At 46.2% G+C, this 19,285-nt stretch overlaps 2 protein-coding genes across 5 annotated transcripts in view; one reads left to right on the forward strand and one right to left on the reverse strand.

The window, feature by feature from the left end:
• RIBC1 (RIB43A domain with coiled-coils 1) overlaps positions 1-549 on the reverse strand; it is a 17,892-nt gene extending 17,343 nt beyond the window's left edge. Inside the window, exon 1 of the mRNA XM_040631347.1 lies at positions 390-549. The gene's annotated coding sequence lies outside the window, so the exon portion shown is untranslated. The remainder of the gene's footprint in view (positions 1-389) is intronic.
• A 119-nt stretch (positions 550-668) lies between these two features.
• SMC1A (structural maintenance of chromosomes 1A) overlaps positions 669-19,285 on the forward strand; it is a 49,199-nt gene continuing 30,582 nt past the window's right edge. For 2 of the 4 annotated variants that reach the window (XR_005835162.1, XR_005835163.1), the window contains exons 1-16: positions 669-900; positions 6,090-6,278; positions 6,389-6,501; positions 7,695-7,898; positions 7,989-8,227; positions 8,889-9,147; positions 9,229-9,369; positions 10,388-10,470; positions 10,625-10,832; positions 11,812-11,997; positions 12,090-12,269; positions 12,384-12,530; positions 12,628-12,765; positions 13,590-13,706; positions 13,812-13,918; positions 17,362-17,503. Coding sequence is in view for 2 of the 4 variants with exons in the window: in XM_040631340.1 (XP_040487274.1) it covers positions 792-900; positions 6,090-6,278; positions 6,389-6,501; positions 7,695-7,898; positions 7,989-8,227; positions 8,889-9,147; positions 9,229-9,369; positions 10,388-10,470; positions 10,625-10,832; positions 11,812-11,997; positions 12,090-12,269; positions 12,384-12,530; positions 12,628-12,765; positions 13,590-13,706; positions 13,812-13,918; positions 17,362-17,503 (2,562 nt within the window). In the remaining 2 variants the exon portion in view is untranslated. The remainder of the gene's footprint in view (positions 901-6,089; positions 6,279-6,388; positions 6,502-7,694; positions 7,899-7,988; positions 8,228-8,888; positions 9,148-9,228; positions 9,370-10,387; positions 10,471-10,624; positions 10,833-11,811; positions 11,998-12,089; positions 12,270-12,383; positions 12,531-12,627; positions 12,766-13,589; positions 13,707-13,811; positions 13,919-17,361; positions 17,504-19,285) is intronic. The other 2 variants (XM_040631340.1, XM_040631337.1) reach the window with 1 other exon arrangement.

Raw genomic sequence — 19,285 nt, forward strand, 5'->3', positions numbered from 1 at the left:
CTCGAGTCCAAGACTATTCTTAGGCTACAGCAACAATCTCTGAACTCTGCTTGGAGAAAAAGGAAGGAGGCAGGGGATAGAGGCAGTGCCTCTGGCCATAGCTTTCCCCAGCTCGTGACCCTGCCGCTTCAGAGTACCCTCATCTCCCTTCACACTCCATCCCTTTTCACCCCAGCCCCCTTCCCACCCCAACCCATCCCTACCCCTGTTCCACTGCACTTCCAACCCTACTTCACCCTCAGCTTGGTCTGAGCTCCCCTAACGCCAAATCCTCCCGCCGCCCCTCCTCCCCGTACAACCCTCGCTCCCCGGGGGTCCTTCCAGTCCCCGACCCTGTTCTTGTTTGAGCCTTCCAGCCTGCCAGGGTAAAGCCGCAGCCAAGCTCCCACCTTCCTCTTGCCCTGGAGGGCATAACCCTGCTGTGACTTGTCTCAGCAAACGTGGGCTCCCATCCCGCCTGCTTCCTCGGATCCCCAAAGTTGCTGCGTCCTCCGTCACCACCTCTATGGCTCGGTACGCAGGGTCAGCGGTTTGCGTTGCCACGCAACAAGAAAGGGGGGCGGGACCCAAACTCCTGTTTTAAGCTCGCGCACTGGCAACGGCTCAACAAACTTCCACGACACGCCCCTTGTTCCGCTCTCGCCGGAAGCCGGAAATCCCGTTAGGCCCGGACTTATTCTCGCGAGGTTTGTCGTACGCCCGGCCTGCACTGCGGTGTTTCCCGCGCGGGCTACCCCAGTTCCCGGGCGTACGGCGCGGCCTTTTGTACAGCCGCCGGCGCCGTCGCCGTCATGGGTTTCCTGAAACTGATTGAGATCGAGAACTTTAAGTCGTACAAGGGTCGGCAGATTATCGGACCGTTTCAGAGGTTCACCGCCATCATTGGACCCAATGGCTCTGGTGAGATAAACCTGGCTGCGGCCCTGCGCACGTCCCGGCCTGGACCCCCTAATCCGGTAGCAGAGTAGTACAACCCAGCCCATGCGACCTGAAATGTCACGAACCTTCACAGGTTCTTTTCCCTCCGGAGCGGGTTCAGGTCGAGCTTGCTTTCCCCGCTTGGGTACTCTGACTCTAACCTCTTCCCCAGGTGCCACTTGTCTACTCTTTGCGCGGCCCCCGCCCCTGAGTGAGTGGTACGGGCCGTTCTGTACGTTACCCAGCCCACTGCCCCCTCCCGCCAAAAGTGGCGCGTCCGGAGTTGTCCGCCAGTCGCGGGCCGCGCAGTTCCCCGCTGGACCTGCTGAATCTGGCTACTTACCCTGCCTTCTTTGAACTCTTCGGAAAGTGTGGGACCGCTAGTAGGCTTCCCAAGGCCTCCGGTCCCCAGCGGTACACTTTTCCCTCAGCCCAGCGCCCCCTCCCGCCTCTCTTTGGTATGCTCCAATTCCTCCTTTTTTTAACTGTCCTCCCGAGGCGGCACTTTTGAATTTCTGACCCAGCGCTCCCGTCTCCAGCGGGAGTGCTTGGGGTGTCCACCCTCCACCTCCTTTTCAGAGGTGGGGATGGCTCGAAATACCCCCTTTGTTATCACTGAAACCATTGAAAGGATTCATTCGCTCGCCAAATTTATTGAATGCTTACTGTTTTATAAGGAGTTGTTCAAGGTGCTGTGGAAACAGCGGAGAATAGAGTAAGCCTTGCTGTCAGGGGACTTGCGTTCCAGAGGGGAAAGACAATAATAAAGAAGGAGAAAATACGACAACTTTTGGCTATGATGAATGCTATACAGGAAATGAGGTTGATGGCATACAGTGACTTGGCTGGTGTCTTTAGAAAGAGCGGTCAGTATATGCTGTATGGTGTATTTGAAAGTTGCTGAGAGAAGAGATCTTAAAAGTTCTCATTACAAGGGAAAAATTGCTTATGTGAGGTGACGATGTTAACTTATTGTGGTAATCATTGTTTGATATATGCAAATAGGGAATCATGTTGTATACCTGAAACTAATACAATGTTTTATGTCAGTTATATCGCAGCAAAACTGGGGGGGATGGGGGAATGGTGGTCAGGTAAGACCTCGATTTCCTATCTTAACTCCTTTTCTCTAAATGATACCCTATTGGAGTGCCTGGGTGACTCCGTTAAGCGTCGGTTAAACTCTTGATCTCAGCTCTGGTCTTTATCTCATGGTGGTCAGTTCAAGTCCGCCTGTTGGGCTCCGTGCTGGGCATGGAGCCACTTTTTTTAAGAAAAGTAAATAATACATTATGGATTCCTCCCATCTACCCTCACAAGCAGTCTGTTTGGAATTCTGCTGTGTTCCTCCACCCGGGAGATGTTCTAGCTAAATCATTTCCTAGCATGAGGGGCTGCCCTTGCTGACATACCTCAAACTTATGAACCTTCCCTGGAGTTTTGCCTGTGGTTGGTGCTCTTTGTAGAGCAAGGTTTTTCAACAGCGGCACTGTTGACATTTCTAGCAAGATAATTCTTTGCTGTGGGGTTGGTCCTGTGCGTTGTGGGATGTTTAGCAGCATCCTTGGCTTTTACCCACTAGGTGGTAGCACCCCCGCCCCCCAGGTGTGATAACCAAAAATGTCTCCAGACATTGCCAGTGTCCCCTGGGAAGTGGGCCCTGCTTCCGCCTCGCTTGAGAACCACTGGCCTAGAGGGCTAATGCTTGGGGTTCCATTCCAGTTTCTTAGGATTTTGGTGTGGTGGCCCCTGTTGAAAGAGCCAGAATGCACCTCTTGGCATTCACTCCTCTCAGCATGCGTAAATTTGTTTACCCAGCTGTTCCAAAAAGACGCTTAATCTGGACCTCCTCCCCCCAACTTCTTCAATGCCCACCTCCACAAGCCATTCCTTGGGTCCCCTCGGTGAATTACTCTTCTTCTCTGGCACACAGTAAACACTTGGTACATGTTAATGCTTATTTTTTTCTGTTTTGTATTCATGGGATATGTTTTTGTATCTTCTTCATCACTGGTTTATGATTGCCCCCGAAAGAAGACATTCCTTTAAACATTTTATCAGTGTTCAGTTCATAATGCATGTTATACAAATGTTTACAGTATTGAATGATTGCTAGTAGGGAGGGCTTTGGTTGTGAGACGTTCTTACTATCCCTGGAGAGCATGGAGGAAGCCCGAAGATTGGGAGTGGATGCCTTGAAGTCTGTCTTCTGGTCTGCTTGTTGTGCTAGTCCTGCTCTGATAAGGGAGATGGAGCTAAGAGTCCAGACCTGTGTTAGGATAGGACTGCCATTTATGGAGCACCACCGTGTGTCAAGTACTTTATTTATTGGAACATGTTACATTTAAATTCTCAGAATGACCCTATGAGGGAGATACCATTATCTTGGTTTTATAGGTGGGAAGACTGAGGCACAGTTATGATCACTTGCACACTAACTGATTCTCAGAGGCAAGGTCAGAACCTGTAAAGCCTGTGCTTCTGCCACTTCAACCAAGAACTGTGTGCCAAGCATTATTTTAAAGGCTCTACCTATCAGTCATGGTTTTTTAGACTTTCCAGGTGAGGGAATGGAAGGTCAGCTAAGAATTAGTGAAACTAAGGGATGCCTGGGTGGCTCAGTCGGTTAAGCATCTGCCTTCAGCTCAGGTCATGATCCAAGGGTCCTGGGATCGTCCTGCAAAGGGCTCCTTGCTCAGCGGGGAGCCTGCTTCTCCATCTGCCTGCTGCTCCCACTGCTAGTGTGCGCACGTGCTCTCTCTCTTTATCTCTTTTTATCTGACAAATAAATAAATAAAATCTTTAAAAAAATTAGTGAAAATAAAAACCTGGTCTGTTGGACTAGGATCTGAGCTGTTTTTTTTTTTTTTTTTAAGATTTTATTTACTTATTTGAGAGAGGGAGAGCAGGAGCGGGGGTTGGGGGGAGAGCAGAGGGAGAGGGACAAGCAGACTCCGCACTGTGTGCGGACCGCGACATGGGGTTCAATCCCACCACCCCGAGATCACAACCTAAGCCTAAATCAAGAGTCAGACGCTCAATTGAATGAGCCCAGGCACCCCTAGAACTCGGGCTCTTAATCACGGTCTTGTACTGCCTCTGTGGAAGGAACCAGGCTGCCATTTGTATAGCTGGGTAGAAAGGTGTGGGAAATCAGGTCCTCAGTTCAAGGTCATATAACATGTTAGGGGAGAATCTTGAGATAGAATGTATAGAGATTAGCCTGTTCCCCACCCCCCAACCCCATTCGAAATTAAAAAATTTTTTTACCCGAGCCTAAAATGAAGAAAGTAACAATTGTGACTCCACTATTGAAAAGATAACCACTCTTTTTTTTTTTTTAAGATTTTATTTATTTGTCAGAGAGCACAAGCAGGGGGAGCAGGCAGAGGGAGAAGCAGGCTCCCCGCTGAGCAAGGAGCCTGATGTAGGACTCGATCCCGGGACCCTGGGATCATGACCTGAGTTAAAGGCAGAAAGCTTAACAAACTGAGCCATCCAGGTGTTCCAAAGATAACCACTCTTAATGTTAAAAATCTTATTTATTTGAATAGCTGATTCATGCACACAATATAAAATTCAAAAAATTCCAAAGGATAGACAGTAAAAAGACACCCTTCCCTGACCTGTTAACCTATTTTCGGGAAGCAACCACTGGTTACACTGTTTACATTTTCATGTATTTTTTCCTACGCCTTTGCCTCTCCCCGAGTTTTTATTATGAAAATATTCAAGCCTACATGTGTGTTTTTGCTTAATCATTTGAAAGTAAGTTGTAGACTTAATGACATTTCACCTCCAGGGATTCAGCATTTGACTCCTAAAATCTTCATTTTCCTGTATCACCATAGACTGTGATCATACCTGGGAAAACTAATTTCCTTGTTATCTAATTATTTAGTTCATATTCAAGCTTCCCTAATTGCTCCCCAAAATGTCTTTTGGGTTTTTGTTTTGTTTTGAAGGAAACCAGAAGCCAGTCAAAGTTTGTGCACTGCCTTTGCTTGTTTCTCAGTAATTGCTTTCTGGGGTGGTTGTCCAAACCTTTCTTTTTAGACATTGACTTTTTTTTTTTTTAAGATTTATTTATTTTGGGGGGGGGCAAGTGAGCGCGCGTGGGGGTGGGTGGGGGAGGGCAGAGGGAGAGAAGTGGATTCCTGATAAACAGGAAGCTGGCTTGGGCTTGGGGCTTGATCTCACAACCCAGAGATCATGACCTGAGCTGAAATCAAGAGTCGGATGCTTAACTGACCAAGCCACCCAGGTGCCCCTAGACATTGACTTTTTGAAAAGATCAGGCTAGTTGTCTTGGAGAGCATTCCAGATTCTCTTGTTTGTCTTAGGATGATATCCTCATTGTGTCATTTACCATGTTCCTCTAACTGCTATGTTTCCCGTAAACTGGAAGGTAGATCTAAAGGCTTGTTTAGATTCAGGTTAAATATTTTTGGCAAGATACTTCATAGATGGTGATGTACGTGTCATATTATATCACAATAGGAATATGCCCTTTTTTTGAGATAGAGCGCACGTGCATGAATGTGCACCTGGGGTGGGAGGGGCGGAGGGAATCTTAAGCAGATTCCGTGCTGAGTGCGGAGCCCCTATGAGGGGCTCAATTCCACAACACTGGATCACGACCCAAGCTGAAATCAAGAGTCTGACACCCAATCAACTGAGACTCCCTGGTGCCCCTAGGAATATGCCTTTTAAAAAATTATAGTAAAATTTGCCATCTTAACAATTTTTTAAGTGTACAGTTCAGTCATGTTAAGTATCTTCACATTGTACAACTGATCTGCTGAACTTTTTCATCTTGCAAAATTGAAATTGTACTCAATAAACAGCAACTCCCCATTATTACCTTCCCTCAGCTCTTGGTTGGTTTTGTTTTATTTTGTTTTTTACTTTTAAACTTGGTTCAGGTCATACTATACTGCGTTTTATATCTGCTTATTTCTTCTATTGTGGGCATTTCCACATGTCATTAAAAGTTACAGAACAATCCATTGTGTGAATATGCTGTTTCCTTAGATGCGGTTCTAGTCTTTAACTGTTCTAGGTAATAACTGCATAGGGACTGTTTTTCTAAGCTGTTGAACTAAGGCTTTGGTAGGGCCAGGCAGTGCTTCCTGACTTGCCCTCCTTTGCTTTGCCCCCTACTCCCTTAGGTAAGTCAAATCTCATGGATGCGATCAGCTTTGTGTTGGGTGAGAAAACCAGCAACCTTCGAGTAAAGACCCTGAGGGACTTGATCCATGGAGCTCCTGTGGGCAAGCCAGCTGCCAACCGGGCCTTTGTCAGCATGGTCTACTCTGAGGAGGGTGCTGAGGACCGCACCTTTGCCCGTGTCATTGTTGGTGGGTGAGGCTGGCCAGAAGGCTCCCCTTGGGTCCTGGGAGGTGACTAGACTATTGGCTGGGATAGTAGGGAGGTCCGACCTTCAGCCAACTCATGCACTGTCTTGTAGGGGGTTCCTCTGAGTACAAGATCAACAACAAAGTGGTCCAGCTCCATGAATACAGTGAGGAATTAGAGAAGTTGGGCATTCTCATCAAAGCTCGTAACTTCCTCGTCTTCCAGGTGAGCATTTTTAACAGTTATTGGCTGTCTGCTGTTTGCTGACCCTTGTCCCATCCTTAGTGGGCCTGTTCCATCTTGAGCTTCATCTCTCCCCTGAACTAATGTAGTAGCAGCTTCCTCACTGGGCTTACTGACTCCAGTCTGGCCCCTTTCAGTTCATCTCTTAGGCTAGGTTCATCTTATGAGGGCACAGCTCTGTTTCTTTCCTTTTTTTCCTTAAAACATTTCAGTGATTTCTCATTGCCTTATGAGGTGGTTGTCAAATTGTAGTCTCTGGATCAGCATCAACTGGGGACATGTTAGAAATGCACATTCTCTGGTTGCATCCCAGACCTAGAGACGTAGAGACTGTGGGTGGGGCCCAGCACTGGGTGTTTTACAAGCTTTCCAGGTTATTATGCATGTTGAAGTTGGAGAACCATTGCTTTAGCATAAACTCCAAACTCCTGTCATTCAGGAAACATCCTTTGGTTCTTCCCCACCTCACTAGCCCCTCATCTGCCAGTGTTTTTCCCTTCCAGCCCTGCATTCCAGCCCCATTAAACCATTATAGTTCCTACAGTTCACCTGCTTTCTCTGGCCTTTGCATAGTAATTGTCCTTTACATGAAGTAACCTTCTCTCTCAACTTTCTTGGTTAGTTCTTCCCCATCTTTCTTTTTTTTTAAAAAGATTTTATTTATTTATTTGAGAGAGAGCATGAGAGAGTGTGAGCACAAGCAGTGGGGAGGGTTAGAGGAAGAGGGAGAAGCAGATTCCCTGCTGAGCAGGAAGCCCGATGAAGGACTTGATCCCAGGACCCCGAGATCATGACCTGAGCTGAAGGCATACGCTTAATCGACTGAGCCACCCAGGTGCCCCCTTCCCCATCTTTCAGACTCAGCTTAGATGTCACCTTTGGGAAACTTTTCTGGATAGACACCCCACCAGTCTCCCACCCGCAAGCTTCTTTTAGTCTTTTTTCTGTGCTTCTTCTGTCACTGCATGTAACACATGGCATTGTCTTTGCTTTTGTCCCTTTTGCTTCCTGTGCACCTCAAGAGGTAGGGAATGTATCCCTGAAGCCAGTGTGAAATGTGGCACGTAGTGCAGGGAGAGGGTCAGTGACATTTTTCTGAATGATCAAGTGGAAATATGTGGAGGGAACTGGGCAGGCTACGCTCTAAGTGGGGAGAGTGTTTTGACCTTTACTAGGGAGCTGTGGAATCTATTGCCATGAAGAACCCCAAAGAGAGAACAGCTCTATTTGAAGAGATCAGTCGCTCTGGGGAGCTGGCCCAAGAATATGACAAGCGAAAGAAGGAAATGGTGAAAGCTGAAGAGGACACACAGTTTAATTACCATCGCAAAAAAAACATTGCGGCTGAACGCAAGGAGGCCAAACAGGAGAAAGAGGAGGTAGGTGGCCGGGCTGCCTGTGGGCTCTGAGGGACCAGGGAGTCAGTAGCTTACTGATGCGTCCCTGCTTCCATGCCCTTGTTTGCACAGGCTGACCGCTACCAGCGCCTGAAGGATGAGGTGGTGCGAGCTCAGGTGCAGCTGCAGCTCTTTAAGCTTTATCACAACGAAGTGGAAATTGAGAAGCTCAATAAGGAACTGGCCTCTAAGAACAAGGAGATCGAGAAGGACAAGAAGCGAATGGACAAGGTAGAGGATGAGCTGAAGGAGAAGAAGAAGGAGCTGGGCAAAATGATGCGGGAGCAGCAGCAGATTGAGAAGGAGATCAAGTAAGAGGCAGGCCTGGGCCTGCAACCTGTGGGAAACCAAGAGGCTGTGCTGTTTCCTAGGGCTCCTCTGAGCCTAGAGTCCAGTGCTCGCACTAGTTTGTCTTCCTCTTGACTTGCTTTGGCCAGAACCAAGCACATTTCTTGATTTGCATTTTAGAAAAACAGAACATTTAAGTACTCAGACTCTGGGTAGATGGGTGCTCATAAAAGAGAGGACTTGAAAGGGGTGGTGACCTTGGCAAGTGAGAGGAAGCGATGGGCGGCCCAGCTACTAGAGTGGCTGGGAGTGCCTTCCTGGAAGAGGAAAACGAGCTAGAAGTTTAAAGGATAGGAATTTGAAAAGGTTAGGTCAGATGGGAGCAACTAAATGGACACAGGGCGTTCTTGGGAGTGGTTCCTGAGGGGCCTGCCTGGGCTAGAGTGAGGCAGGGGTGGTAGCTTTACTTTATGGAGTGGCCAGAATGTAAGGCTAGAGCCATGAGTTCCAGGGAGTAGTCACACTGCCCCTTTTCTGAGGATCTGTGCAGCATCAGGCCCTTGTTCTTTAGGCAATTCCCTGAGGCTGGCTGGGGGCCTCAGGCCCCTCTTTGGGTAAAAAGCCTGGGAACCTTCCCTTCTCCCACACTGCTAACTGATTTACTCCTCTCCCCTTTGGCAAAAGGGAGAAGGACTCAGAGCTGAACCAGAAGCGGCCTCAGTATATCAAAGCCAAGGAGAATACCTCCCACAAAATCAAGAAGCTGGAAGCGGCCAAGAAGTCCTTACAGAACGCTCAGAAGCATTATAAGAAGCGTAAAGGTGACATGGATGAGCTGGAAAAGGAGATGCTGTCAGTAGAGAAAGCCCGGCAGGAGTTTGAGGAACGGATGGAAGAGGAGAGTCAGAGTCAGGGCAGAGACTTGACCTTGGAGGAAAATCAGGTAAGCTCTGGAAAGGTTGGGGGTCAGATGGGAGATTGCTCTGCTGACAGAGGCTGATTCGGTTGATTGTTCCTAATACAGGTGAAGAAATACCACAGGTTGAAAGAAGAAGCCAGCAAGAGAGCAGCTACCTTGGCCCAGGAGCTGGAGAAGTTCAATAGAGATCAGAAAGCTGACCAGGACCGGCTGGATCTGGAAGAGCGGAAGAAAGTAGAGACAGAGGTGGGCATGTGTTATGAGATGAGGGATAATGGGCCAGAGAAAAAGAAGTGATGGTAGTCTTAACAATAATGACAATAGCTAACAACTAGTGAGCACTTACTGGGTGATAGGCACTGAATTTTACATGTATCCACTCATTTAATTCCTTGTTTTCTTTTTTTTTTTTTTTAAAGATTTTATTTATTTATTCAACAGAGATAGAGACAGCCAGCGAGAGAGGGAACACAAGCAGGGGGAGTGGGAGAGGAAGAAGCAGGCTCCCAGCAGAGGAGCCTGATGTGGGGCTCGATCCCAGAACTCCAGGATCACGCCCTGAGCCGAAGGCAGACGCTTAACCGCTGTGCCACCCAGACGCCCCAATTCCTTGTTTTCCAAATGAGGAGACAGTAGTACAGATGTGAAGTAATTTACCTAAGGTCACATCACTATGAAGTGGCAGAACCAGGATATGAACGTGGGCAGTCTAGCTCTGAAACCCATACTCTTATCAAGTATACCTTGCTTACGGCCTTCCTAATAACAGTAGTAGTGAAATAATAACAATAATAGGTGTTATAGTGCTCCAGGAAGAGCATACAGTGTTCCAGGCATTCTGCTAAGCACATCCTTTAATGATCTAAAAGAAGGTGGTGGGCATTAATGTTAACAGCTATACTGTGTTAAGCACTTAATGTGTGTTCTATGAAGTGGAGGCCGCCTACATTTTGCAGATGAGAAAACAGGCACAGAAAGGCCTGGAAAGCTTTACTTTACCTTGGTTTGAGTCTCCCTGATTGGTGAGGAAAATAGCCTGGGCAAGGTAGAACACCGTGAGAGGGTCTCAGGGCTCTGGAAGGCCCATCAGTTAGCAGAGCCACACTGAACACTGTTGTGTATTTGCTTTTTAGTAGGTTTCCCCCATTGGTGACAAGATTGTCCTGGACCGTTGGGCTCTTGGATGAGTGGGCACATAGCAGGTATAAGCCAGAGCCCCATGGTCTTGGAGTTAACCTGGTCATGGTGTATATTTTTCTTCCAGGCCAAGATCAAGCAAAAGCTGCGGGAGATTGAAGAGAATCAGAAACGGATTGAGAAACTAGAGGAATATATCACCACTAGCAAGTATGTGGCTCTGCAGCCTTTCTTTTTACTTCTAGGCCTGTTCTTGTGAACCCTGTCTGTCCTGCCCCTCTCCAGGCAGCATCCCCAGAGTCCCTCTCAGCCAGGATTATTTTCTCACCAGCCAGGGTAACCCCTGTGTTCCTTCACTTTGTAGGCAGTCCCTAGAGGAGCAGAAGAAGTTGGAGGGGGAGCTGACAGAGGAGGTGGAGATGGCCAAGCGGCGTATTGATGAGATCAATAAAGAGCTGAACCAGGTGATGGAACAGCTGGGGGATGCCCGTATCGACCGGCAGGAGAGCAGCCGCCAACAGCGAAAGGCAGAGATTATGGAAAGCATCAAGCGCCTGTACCCTGGCTCTGTGGTAAGAGTGGAAAGGGAACTCATTACCTGAGCACCTACTCTCCCACTCACTGTCAGATAATTTTCCCAGCAGCCCTGTGAGGACAAGGTTGCTAATCCCTTGTTTATAGCTGGGGGAACAGGCTCAGAGAGGTTAAGTGACTTGTCCAAAACAGCTTATAAGTGGAAGAACTACAGTTCAAACCCAACTTGTTCTGAATTGTGACCTTATGTTCTTTTCATCACACCAGTTACAAAAAGCAGGTTTTGTCTTGCTGTGTCCGCTCCTCTGTGGAAGGCGGGGAGATTGGACAGGACTTTCAAAGGGGGAGGGGTCACAGGATAGGGATTAGTCTGCTAGGAAGTAATTGCAGGCTTCTGTATGATCTCCCTTGGCATGTACCAACCGATTCGTTTGCTTATAGGGACATCATTGGCTTTATCAGAGCTCTTGGCCTCTTGAACCAAATCTTGAGTTTCCAGGTTCCCTGAATATTATCTCTTTATTGCTGTAATTCCATCCCTGGGTTCATCTTAATTTGTTTCCACAAATATTTCCTGATCTGTCCTCTAGACACTGCTGGGAAGTTTATAAGGATGAATTAGGCTCATTCCCTGCCCTTGAAGATCTTACCTTTTATCTGGTAGTTCTTAGGGAACCACGGTTGGTTTAGAGGGCATGGGGACGTGAGCTGGAAAAAGATTTATTTTGCTGGGTGCTTGTGAGAATTTGAGGTAATGTATATGAGGTATCTGACATAGAGCCTGGGGCAGCAGTGGTCTGTGAAATGGTAAAAGTGAGGTTTAGAAAGATGCTTTTGGGGTTCAGGCATGACTAAAATGATCGTTGCTTTGGGTCCAGAGTAGGCTTTTCCTCCATAACATGGAAGCCGTGTTCCTCACACAGATTTTGGTCTGCCACTTTCTGAGCTGGGAATTGGGGTTCTTGAGCCAGTTTCCAAAAGCCTCATGCTTCAATTTTCTCTTCTGACTTTCCTCAGTATGGCCGTCTCATTGACCTCTGTCAGCCCACACAAAAAAAGTATCAGATTGCTGTAACCAAAGTTTTGGGCAAGAACATGGATGCTATTATCGTGGACTCTGAGAAGACAGGCCGGGACTGTATTCAGTACATCAAAGAACAGCGTGGGGAGCCTGAGACCTTCTTGCCTCTTGACTACCTGGAGGTGAGGCTGATTGGGATGGGGTCAGGGCAGTGTGAGAGGGCCGCTCCTCCTAGCCCTCCATTTTCTGCCACTTACTGAGCTGGTTCCCATAGGTGAAACCTACAGATGAGAAGCTCCGGGAACTGAAGGGGGCCAAGCTGGTGATTGATGTGATTCGCTATGAGCCACCCCACATCAAAAAGGCCCTGCAGTATGCTTGTGGCAATGCCCTCGTCTGTGACAATGTGGAGGATGCTCGCCGCATTGCCTTTGGAGGCCACCAGCGTCACAAGGTTTGGATTCCCTTGTCCACACTGGAGCTGGAGAGCCCTTGTCCACATTAGTATTGGAGATTCTTCTATTCATCTTCTCCCCCTCTTTTTCTCTCTTCTCCCTACTCTGTGTAGACAGTGGCACTGGATGGGACCCTGTTCCAGAAGTCAGGGGTGATCTCTGGTGGGGCCAGTGACTTAAAGGCCAAGGCTCGGCGCTGGGACGAGAAAGCAGTAGATAAGTTGAAAGAAAAGAAGGAGCGGTTGACAGAGGAGCTGAAAGTAAGTCAAAGGCAGCACCGTCCCTGGGGGTTGGAGTCCTAAGGCTAGGCCGGCCAGTCCCTTTCTTACCCCCTGCCCCTTCTCTCGTCGATTTCAGGAGCAGATGAAGGCGAAGCGGAAAGAGGCAGAGCTACGTCAGGTGCAGTCTCAGGCCCATGGACTGCAGATGCGGCTCAAGTACTCGCAGAGTGACCTGGAACAGACCAAGACACGACATCTAGCTCTGAATCTACAGGTGGGGCCTGGCCTTCATCCCTGTCCTCCAAAGCCCACCCTTACATTCCTGGCTGAGGTTTCTCTGGGGGTGGGAACTTGTCCCATTTCCCTCTTCCCAGCCTGCTTCAGGGAACCGAGTGTAGCAGTCAGCCAGCCAGGGCTTTAGATCTCAACTCTGTAGGGCGGGAGGCAACTTACTTAATGTGTCAGTATCAGGTTTTCATCTATCTGTAAAATGGGAGTTAGAATTACCACCTGCTTTGTACCATTTTTATAAAGATTGAATGAACGCATACATGTAAAGTACTTAGACTGGTTCCTCGAACCCAGTAAGTGCTCAGTAAATATTAGATGCTATTATTAGCATCATTCATTCAACAGATATTTGAGCTGTTTCGGAAAGTGAACTGAAAGTAAGTACAGGCATTTTAGTCTCTGCGGGTGGGAGTTCTTCTAGGTGTGTTAATGTGCTTGATCATGGGGTGCTTCCCGAGACCAACCTGGAAGCATTATGTAAAATGTAGTATAAATATCCTTTTACCTTTTTCTAAAATCAAAAAGTCTGAATTTCAAGGGTTATAGTTAAGGGAGTGTGGACCTATAATTGACGATGTTTACTGTGTGCCCAGCCCTGTGAATTGAAGCTGGCTGACTGGAGGCCAGGGAGGAAGCTGTGTGATGGTTCACATGGGAGATAATGGAACCTTTACTGGGCAGTTCTAAGCCAAGTTTTCTCAGCGTGTGGAGAGCTAACTCTTCCTCTCCAGGGGCTGGTGTGCTCAGAGTGACTCTTTCCTTCAAGGAGCCTGGTCTCTTTTTTCCCCTCAACCCTGTTCCCTGCAGGAAAAGTCCAAACTGGAGAGTGAGCTAGCCAACTTTGGGCCTCGCATTAATGATATCAAGAGGATCATCCAGAGCCGTGAGAGGGAAATGAAAGACTTGAAAGAAAAGATGAACCAGGTTGGTAGGGTCTAAACCATGCCAGCATATGCAGTGGGGCAGGACGGGGCTGCCAGCAGCACTCTGACCCAGAGGACCTTTGCCCTCCCTCGCTTCTCTCCTCAGGTAGAAGATGAGGTGTTTGAAGAGTTTTGTCGGGAGATTGGTGTGCGCAACATCCGGGAGTTTGAGGAAGAAAAGGTGAAGCGGCAGAATGAAATTGCCAAGAAGCGGTAAGTGGAAGTATGGGTACAAGAGGACTCGGGGCTGCCTTCGAGCCCCCAGCCTGACTCGGGGCTGCCTTCGAGCCCCCAGCCTGATATCCTGGGAAGTCACATGGCATCATAAGATAGGGAGCAGCTCTTAGAACAATGGGTGTTTACTGTAGGTCAGCTTTATAGAACAGGGACATCAGGGAGGCAGTGTGGCATAGTCTTGTGGTTAAGAGTGCCATCTTTATTTCTTTATTTTATTTTATTATGTCGGAGAGAGCGTGTGCACGTGCCTGCACAAGCAGGGGGAGTGGCAGAGGGAGAAGCAGGCTCCCCGCTGAGCAAGGAGCCCGATTCGGGTCTCAAGCCCAGGACCCTGGGATCATGACCTGAGCTTAAGGCAGATGCTTAACCCACTGAGCCACCCAGGCATCCCAAGAGTGCCAGCTTTAAACGTGGTTTACCTAGGTTAGAATCCCAGCTCCCCAGCTTGTTATCTTGGGCAGTGAGTGACTCAACCTCTCTCTCTCTGAGCCCCAGTTTCTTCATCTGTAAAGTGGGTTGATACCGATGACTAGCTCATGGTATTATTGAGCAGATCAGATGAACTAGTCGTTCTAAAGCATTTAGCATAATACTTAGCACCTAACTAAGAGTAGTAAATGCTAGCTTTTATTATTGTCATTTTCCTGATAAGCAGTGGGGAGGGGTTGGGGAGGAATGAAGTTCTAGGTTGGAGGAATAGTAAGAACAAAGCAGCAGTTTCTCTTCTCTTCCCCTCTTTAGTTTATTCATTCATTTAACAAACTTTTCTTGAGTACCTATGTTGTACCAAGTTGTCCTGTGCTAGGTATTGGTGGGGAGATCGGGGTAAGACGGATGAATGTGACACAGTCTCTGAAAGAGGTCACCCCCTGGACCCTGGGCCTCAGTCTTCAGTTCATGTAGCCCATGGCCCATATAGTAAATATTCATTGCCTTCCTACCCCCAAGCCAGGTTCCAGGGATATAGAATGGAATTGAAGACTGTCCCTGTCCTCAGGGAGTTATGGAATAATTGGGGAGACAGACAAGTAGATCAACAATTTCAGAACAGTGTCCTTGATGCTATACTTGGGGTACATAGAAAATACAGAAGAAATGTTCAGAGAACTTCAAGAGGAAAAATAAAAACAAGAGACCCAATAGAGAAATGGACAGAGGATGTAGTTAGCATTTCATGAAAAGAGAAGCATGCATGGCTGATAACTACAAATTGATATTCAGTCTTGTTCCTAATCAGAGAAATACAAATTAAAACAGTCTAGCAGTATTTGGTGAAAATAAGACTACATAAGCTCTGTGACTTAGCAAAGCCATTCCTGGGTATATATCTCAGAGAGAGTCTTGCCACAGGGTCACAAAGAGACACATTCAGGTTTGTCTGTCTTGGCATTATTTGTGGTAGTAGGATGTTGGTGGCAATATGGACAGCCATCAGTTGGGGAAAATATAAATTAAATGTGATGAAAATACAGACTATGCAATATTGTGTTGCAGTTCGAAGCAGGAACTGGATTTATAGGCGGTAACATGGATAAATTTATAACACTGTGTGTAAATTTAAAAACAAGCATATTTTACAAGGATATGCATTCTTAAGGCTATATATGTATGTCTGTATACACGTATGTCACTTTGGAGTGCATACTCACCATAGGGAAGATAATGGGAGTGGAAATCAGGGATTGAGCCAAAGGAGACAAGGGTCTTGCACAGACAGTGAACATCAGTGTGTAATGAACTGTGGGATATAATTACACCAAAAAGGGAGAAAGCCCAGAAAAGTGTAATAGAAATGAAGAACCTGCTCACAACTGTCAGGAAAGCTTTTACAGAACAAAGAGTGATGAACTAGATGTCTGTAGAGTGAGTAGGACTTAGCCAGCTGAGCAGCAGACAGAAGGGAGTTCCAGGCAGTGAGAACAGCATGCTCAGAGATGTGAGAGAGTATGCCTTGTACTGGAAACTAAGTAGTTTTGAATGTCTGGAGCATAAAAATGGGGTCAGGAGGAAGACGGGGGTGGTGGACAGGTCAGCAGGGGCCAGATCACAGAGGGCTTTATGAGTCATGCTTAGGAGATTGGACTTAAAATTGCATAGCTCAAAATTACAGAGTTAATTACATTCCATTTGGATTATAGTGACTAATAGGTTTAAGCTGCTAGCGTGACATCTGGCAGCATCTGTCACACCATACTGGGGGAGTGGGGAGGCAGTTGGAAATTAGCCCTGCCTGGCCTGCTAGTATCCGGATGCTGGTTACATACTCTTCGAGTTTCTGAAGAGAGGGGGAGCAGGGCAATAGCAGGAATCTAGTATCTTCTCCATGGGTTTTTTTGGTTTTTTTGGGTTTTTTTTTTTTTTTTTAAACTACCCAAGCTCTGCCCCTTGAAGGTTCTGGGATACAGGTGTGTTGGGGGGTGGTAGTCGGAAAGAGTCAAAGCTCGTGAGCAAATATGAAGAGAATGCAGCTAGTATACCTGTCGATGATGGTAACTAAAATTAAGTACTTACTGTGTGTCTGGCATGCTTCTAAGGACTTGATGTGTATTAATTCATTAAAAACTCCCAGTAACTCTGAGGTAAGTACTATTGTTATTTCCATTTTACACATGAGGAGACAGAGGTGTGGAGAGTATAACTAACTTGCCCGAGATTACACTACTAGTAAATGGCAGGGTTTGGATGCCCGACCTCTTTTTTTTTTTTTTTTTTGTTAAAGATTTTATCTATTTATTTGAAAGAGAGAGTGAGAGAGAGAGAGAGCATGAGCAGGGGGAGGGAAAGAAGCAGACTCCCCTGCTGAGCAGGGAGCCGAATGCGGGGCTTGATCTCAGGATGCTGGGATCATGACCTGAGCTGTAGGCAGTCCCTTAACCAGCTGAGCCACCCAGGCACCCCCAGACCTCTTCCCACCCCATTATATTGCGATGGTGCGATGGGAGAAGGAGCCTGGATTTTGGTGTTAGACCTGGCTTCCAGTCTCACATGTGCCCATTTACTAGCTGTGTGGCCTTGGGCAAGGTCTTTTACCTCTTGGCCCATGTTTCTTTATTTGTAAAATTAGGATAATAATGCTTACTTGTGGAACTATTAATTAGAGGATTAGAGGTAATTATGTAAAGTACACAGAAACTTAATAAATAGGAATTATCATAGCTGGTGGGTTCAGGTGACCTTTTTGTGCCTCCTAGGAACTTGGGAGGGCTCTGGAGTCTTCCAGGGTATAAAGAGGGATTAGTGGAGTTTGGCCCGATCTCCCCTGCTTTGTGCCATATCCACAAGGCTAGGCTGAGGGACTTAGTTCTCCAACTTCAGGGAACGGTTTTATGTGGATGTGGAGAGATGAGTTGAGTGGTGACTGAAATTCAGTAGTAACCGGATCCCTGCGTCCTGGACCTAGTTCTCCTCTCTCCCCACAGTTTGGAGTTTGAGAATCAGAAGACTCGCTTGGGCATCCAGTTGGATTTTGAAAAGAACCAACTGAAAGAGGACCAGGATAAAGTACACATGTGGGAGCAGACAGTGAAAAAGGATGAAAATGAGATAGAAAAGCTCAAGAAGGTAAGGAGGGAGAGCATGAAAAGACATACTAAAATCTGGGAGGAAAAATTGGAAGAGATATGATAGACAGAAGGGTAATATCCATAATTTATAAAGCCCCATTGAAATAAGGAAATACCAAGACCTAAATAGGAAAAAAAAAATGAGTAAGAGGCACAAACAGTTCAAGATGATTCAAATAGCCTGTAAACACATACACATAATTTAGCCTTATTAGAAGTCAAAGAAATGCAAATTAAAGCAACAATCAGATGTAATTTGTTTCCTATCACATTACCCAAGATTTAAAAAAAAAACAACAACAACCTGATGATTAATACTGGCCACGATGCACAAGACCAGCATTCTTATGCCATATGGTACCATCCATCAAGAGTCTTCAGGATATATTTATCCCTGCTTAGTAATACCTGAGGAAATCCAAAATGTTGGCACAGCTTCATGCACGGAGGTTGATGTTTATTACAAACATTTATAGTTCCATATTGGAAACTGTCCAGTGTTCTCTGGGAATTAGTAGTTTAGCAAATTATGCTATGTTCATATATGTATTTGCATAGTTTAATGGTCTTCAAATTTTAGTAATACACGGACCCCATTTAAAGACCTAAGATCTTTAGTGTTGGCTTAAAAAATCTTTAACGTTAAATACACACAAATATACATACTTAGAGCACTTCACCAAAAAGCCAGGACAAACTTACAAATTAATTTTTATAATTAACCACATTAATTTAGCACAGCAGATGATGGTGTTTTGCTGAAACTGAGTCCCTTTTCCTGTGCTGCTGACGGCCATGGCTGTTCGAGTCGAGCTTGCCTGTGTCACTGGGTATTGTCTGACGACTCACTTTTCCCACATTCTTTCTCCTCTTTAAATTCCTGTGAAACCTTTGTTCTTACAGCATCCCCTTCTGAGGTGATTTGATCCTCCTCACTTGGCTTAAGCATATCATTTGACTTTTATGTCTGCCTATGTTTGTTATTGTTGGGTGTGTGTGCGTGTGTGTGCATGCAATGTGTTTTCATTAAACCCTGATAATTAAAGTAGTCCTCTTTGCCGTCACTGGAATCTTAAATGCAAATGCAGATTGGGCAGGAGTAAGTGGACAGCAAGATGATCCAGAATCCTCTTTCTATGACTTTTTGACTTTTTATCTTGAAATCATTTGAAACTTAGCAGAAAGTGGCAAGACTACTACAGAGAACTCCCACCTACCTGCCACCAAGATTCATCAATCACTGACATGCCATATTTGCTTCTGCATTGTCTGTGTATGCATATTATTTCTATGAGCCATTTGGGAGGAAGTGGCAGATATGTCCCCTTTAAGTGACTTTAAGATCAAAATGAAAACCAAACGTTCTTCCTTTTAAAAAATCAGATCTATTAAATAAGACTACAATCCCCTTGACTGACCACTCTCAATGCCACTCCCTTTCCTCTTCCTGGAGCTAATCCCTGGGTATTCTTCCAGATCTTATAGGTGTTTACTTAAATACTTGTACATTCATGTTGGTGTACTCATAGAAAGTGTGTAATATTGTTTGTGTGGGTTTCTTTTTTTTAAACATTGATGTTACATTGCCCATGACAGTAGTTTTAATATGGAAAAGATGCTCAAATATAACATTGAGTGAGAATATAGAGTTTTAATTACAATCCAGTCTCAACTCTGTAGAGCTGTCTGTAAGTAGTATTAGGAAGAAATAGGCTAAAATGTTAATTGGTTGTCTCTGGCTGGTGGGATTACGAGTGATTTTTTTTCTTCCTACTTGATA

The sequence above is a fragment of the Ursus maritimus genome (assembly GCF_017311325.1).
Source record: "Ursus maritimus isolate PB19 chromosome X unlocalized genomic scaffold, ASM1731132v1 scaffold_X1, whole genome shotgun sequence".
Lineage (NCBI taxonomy): Eukaryota > Metazoa > Chordata > Mammalia > Carnivora > Ursidae > Ursus > Ursus maritimus.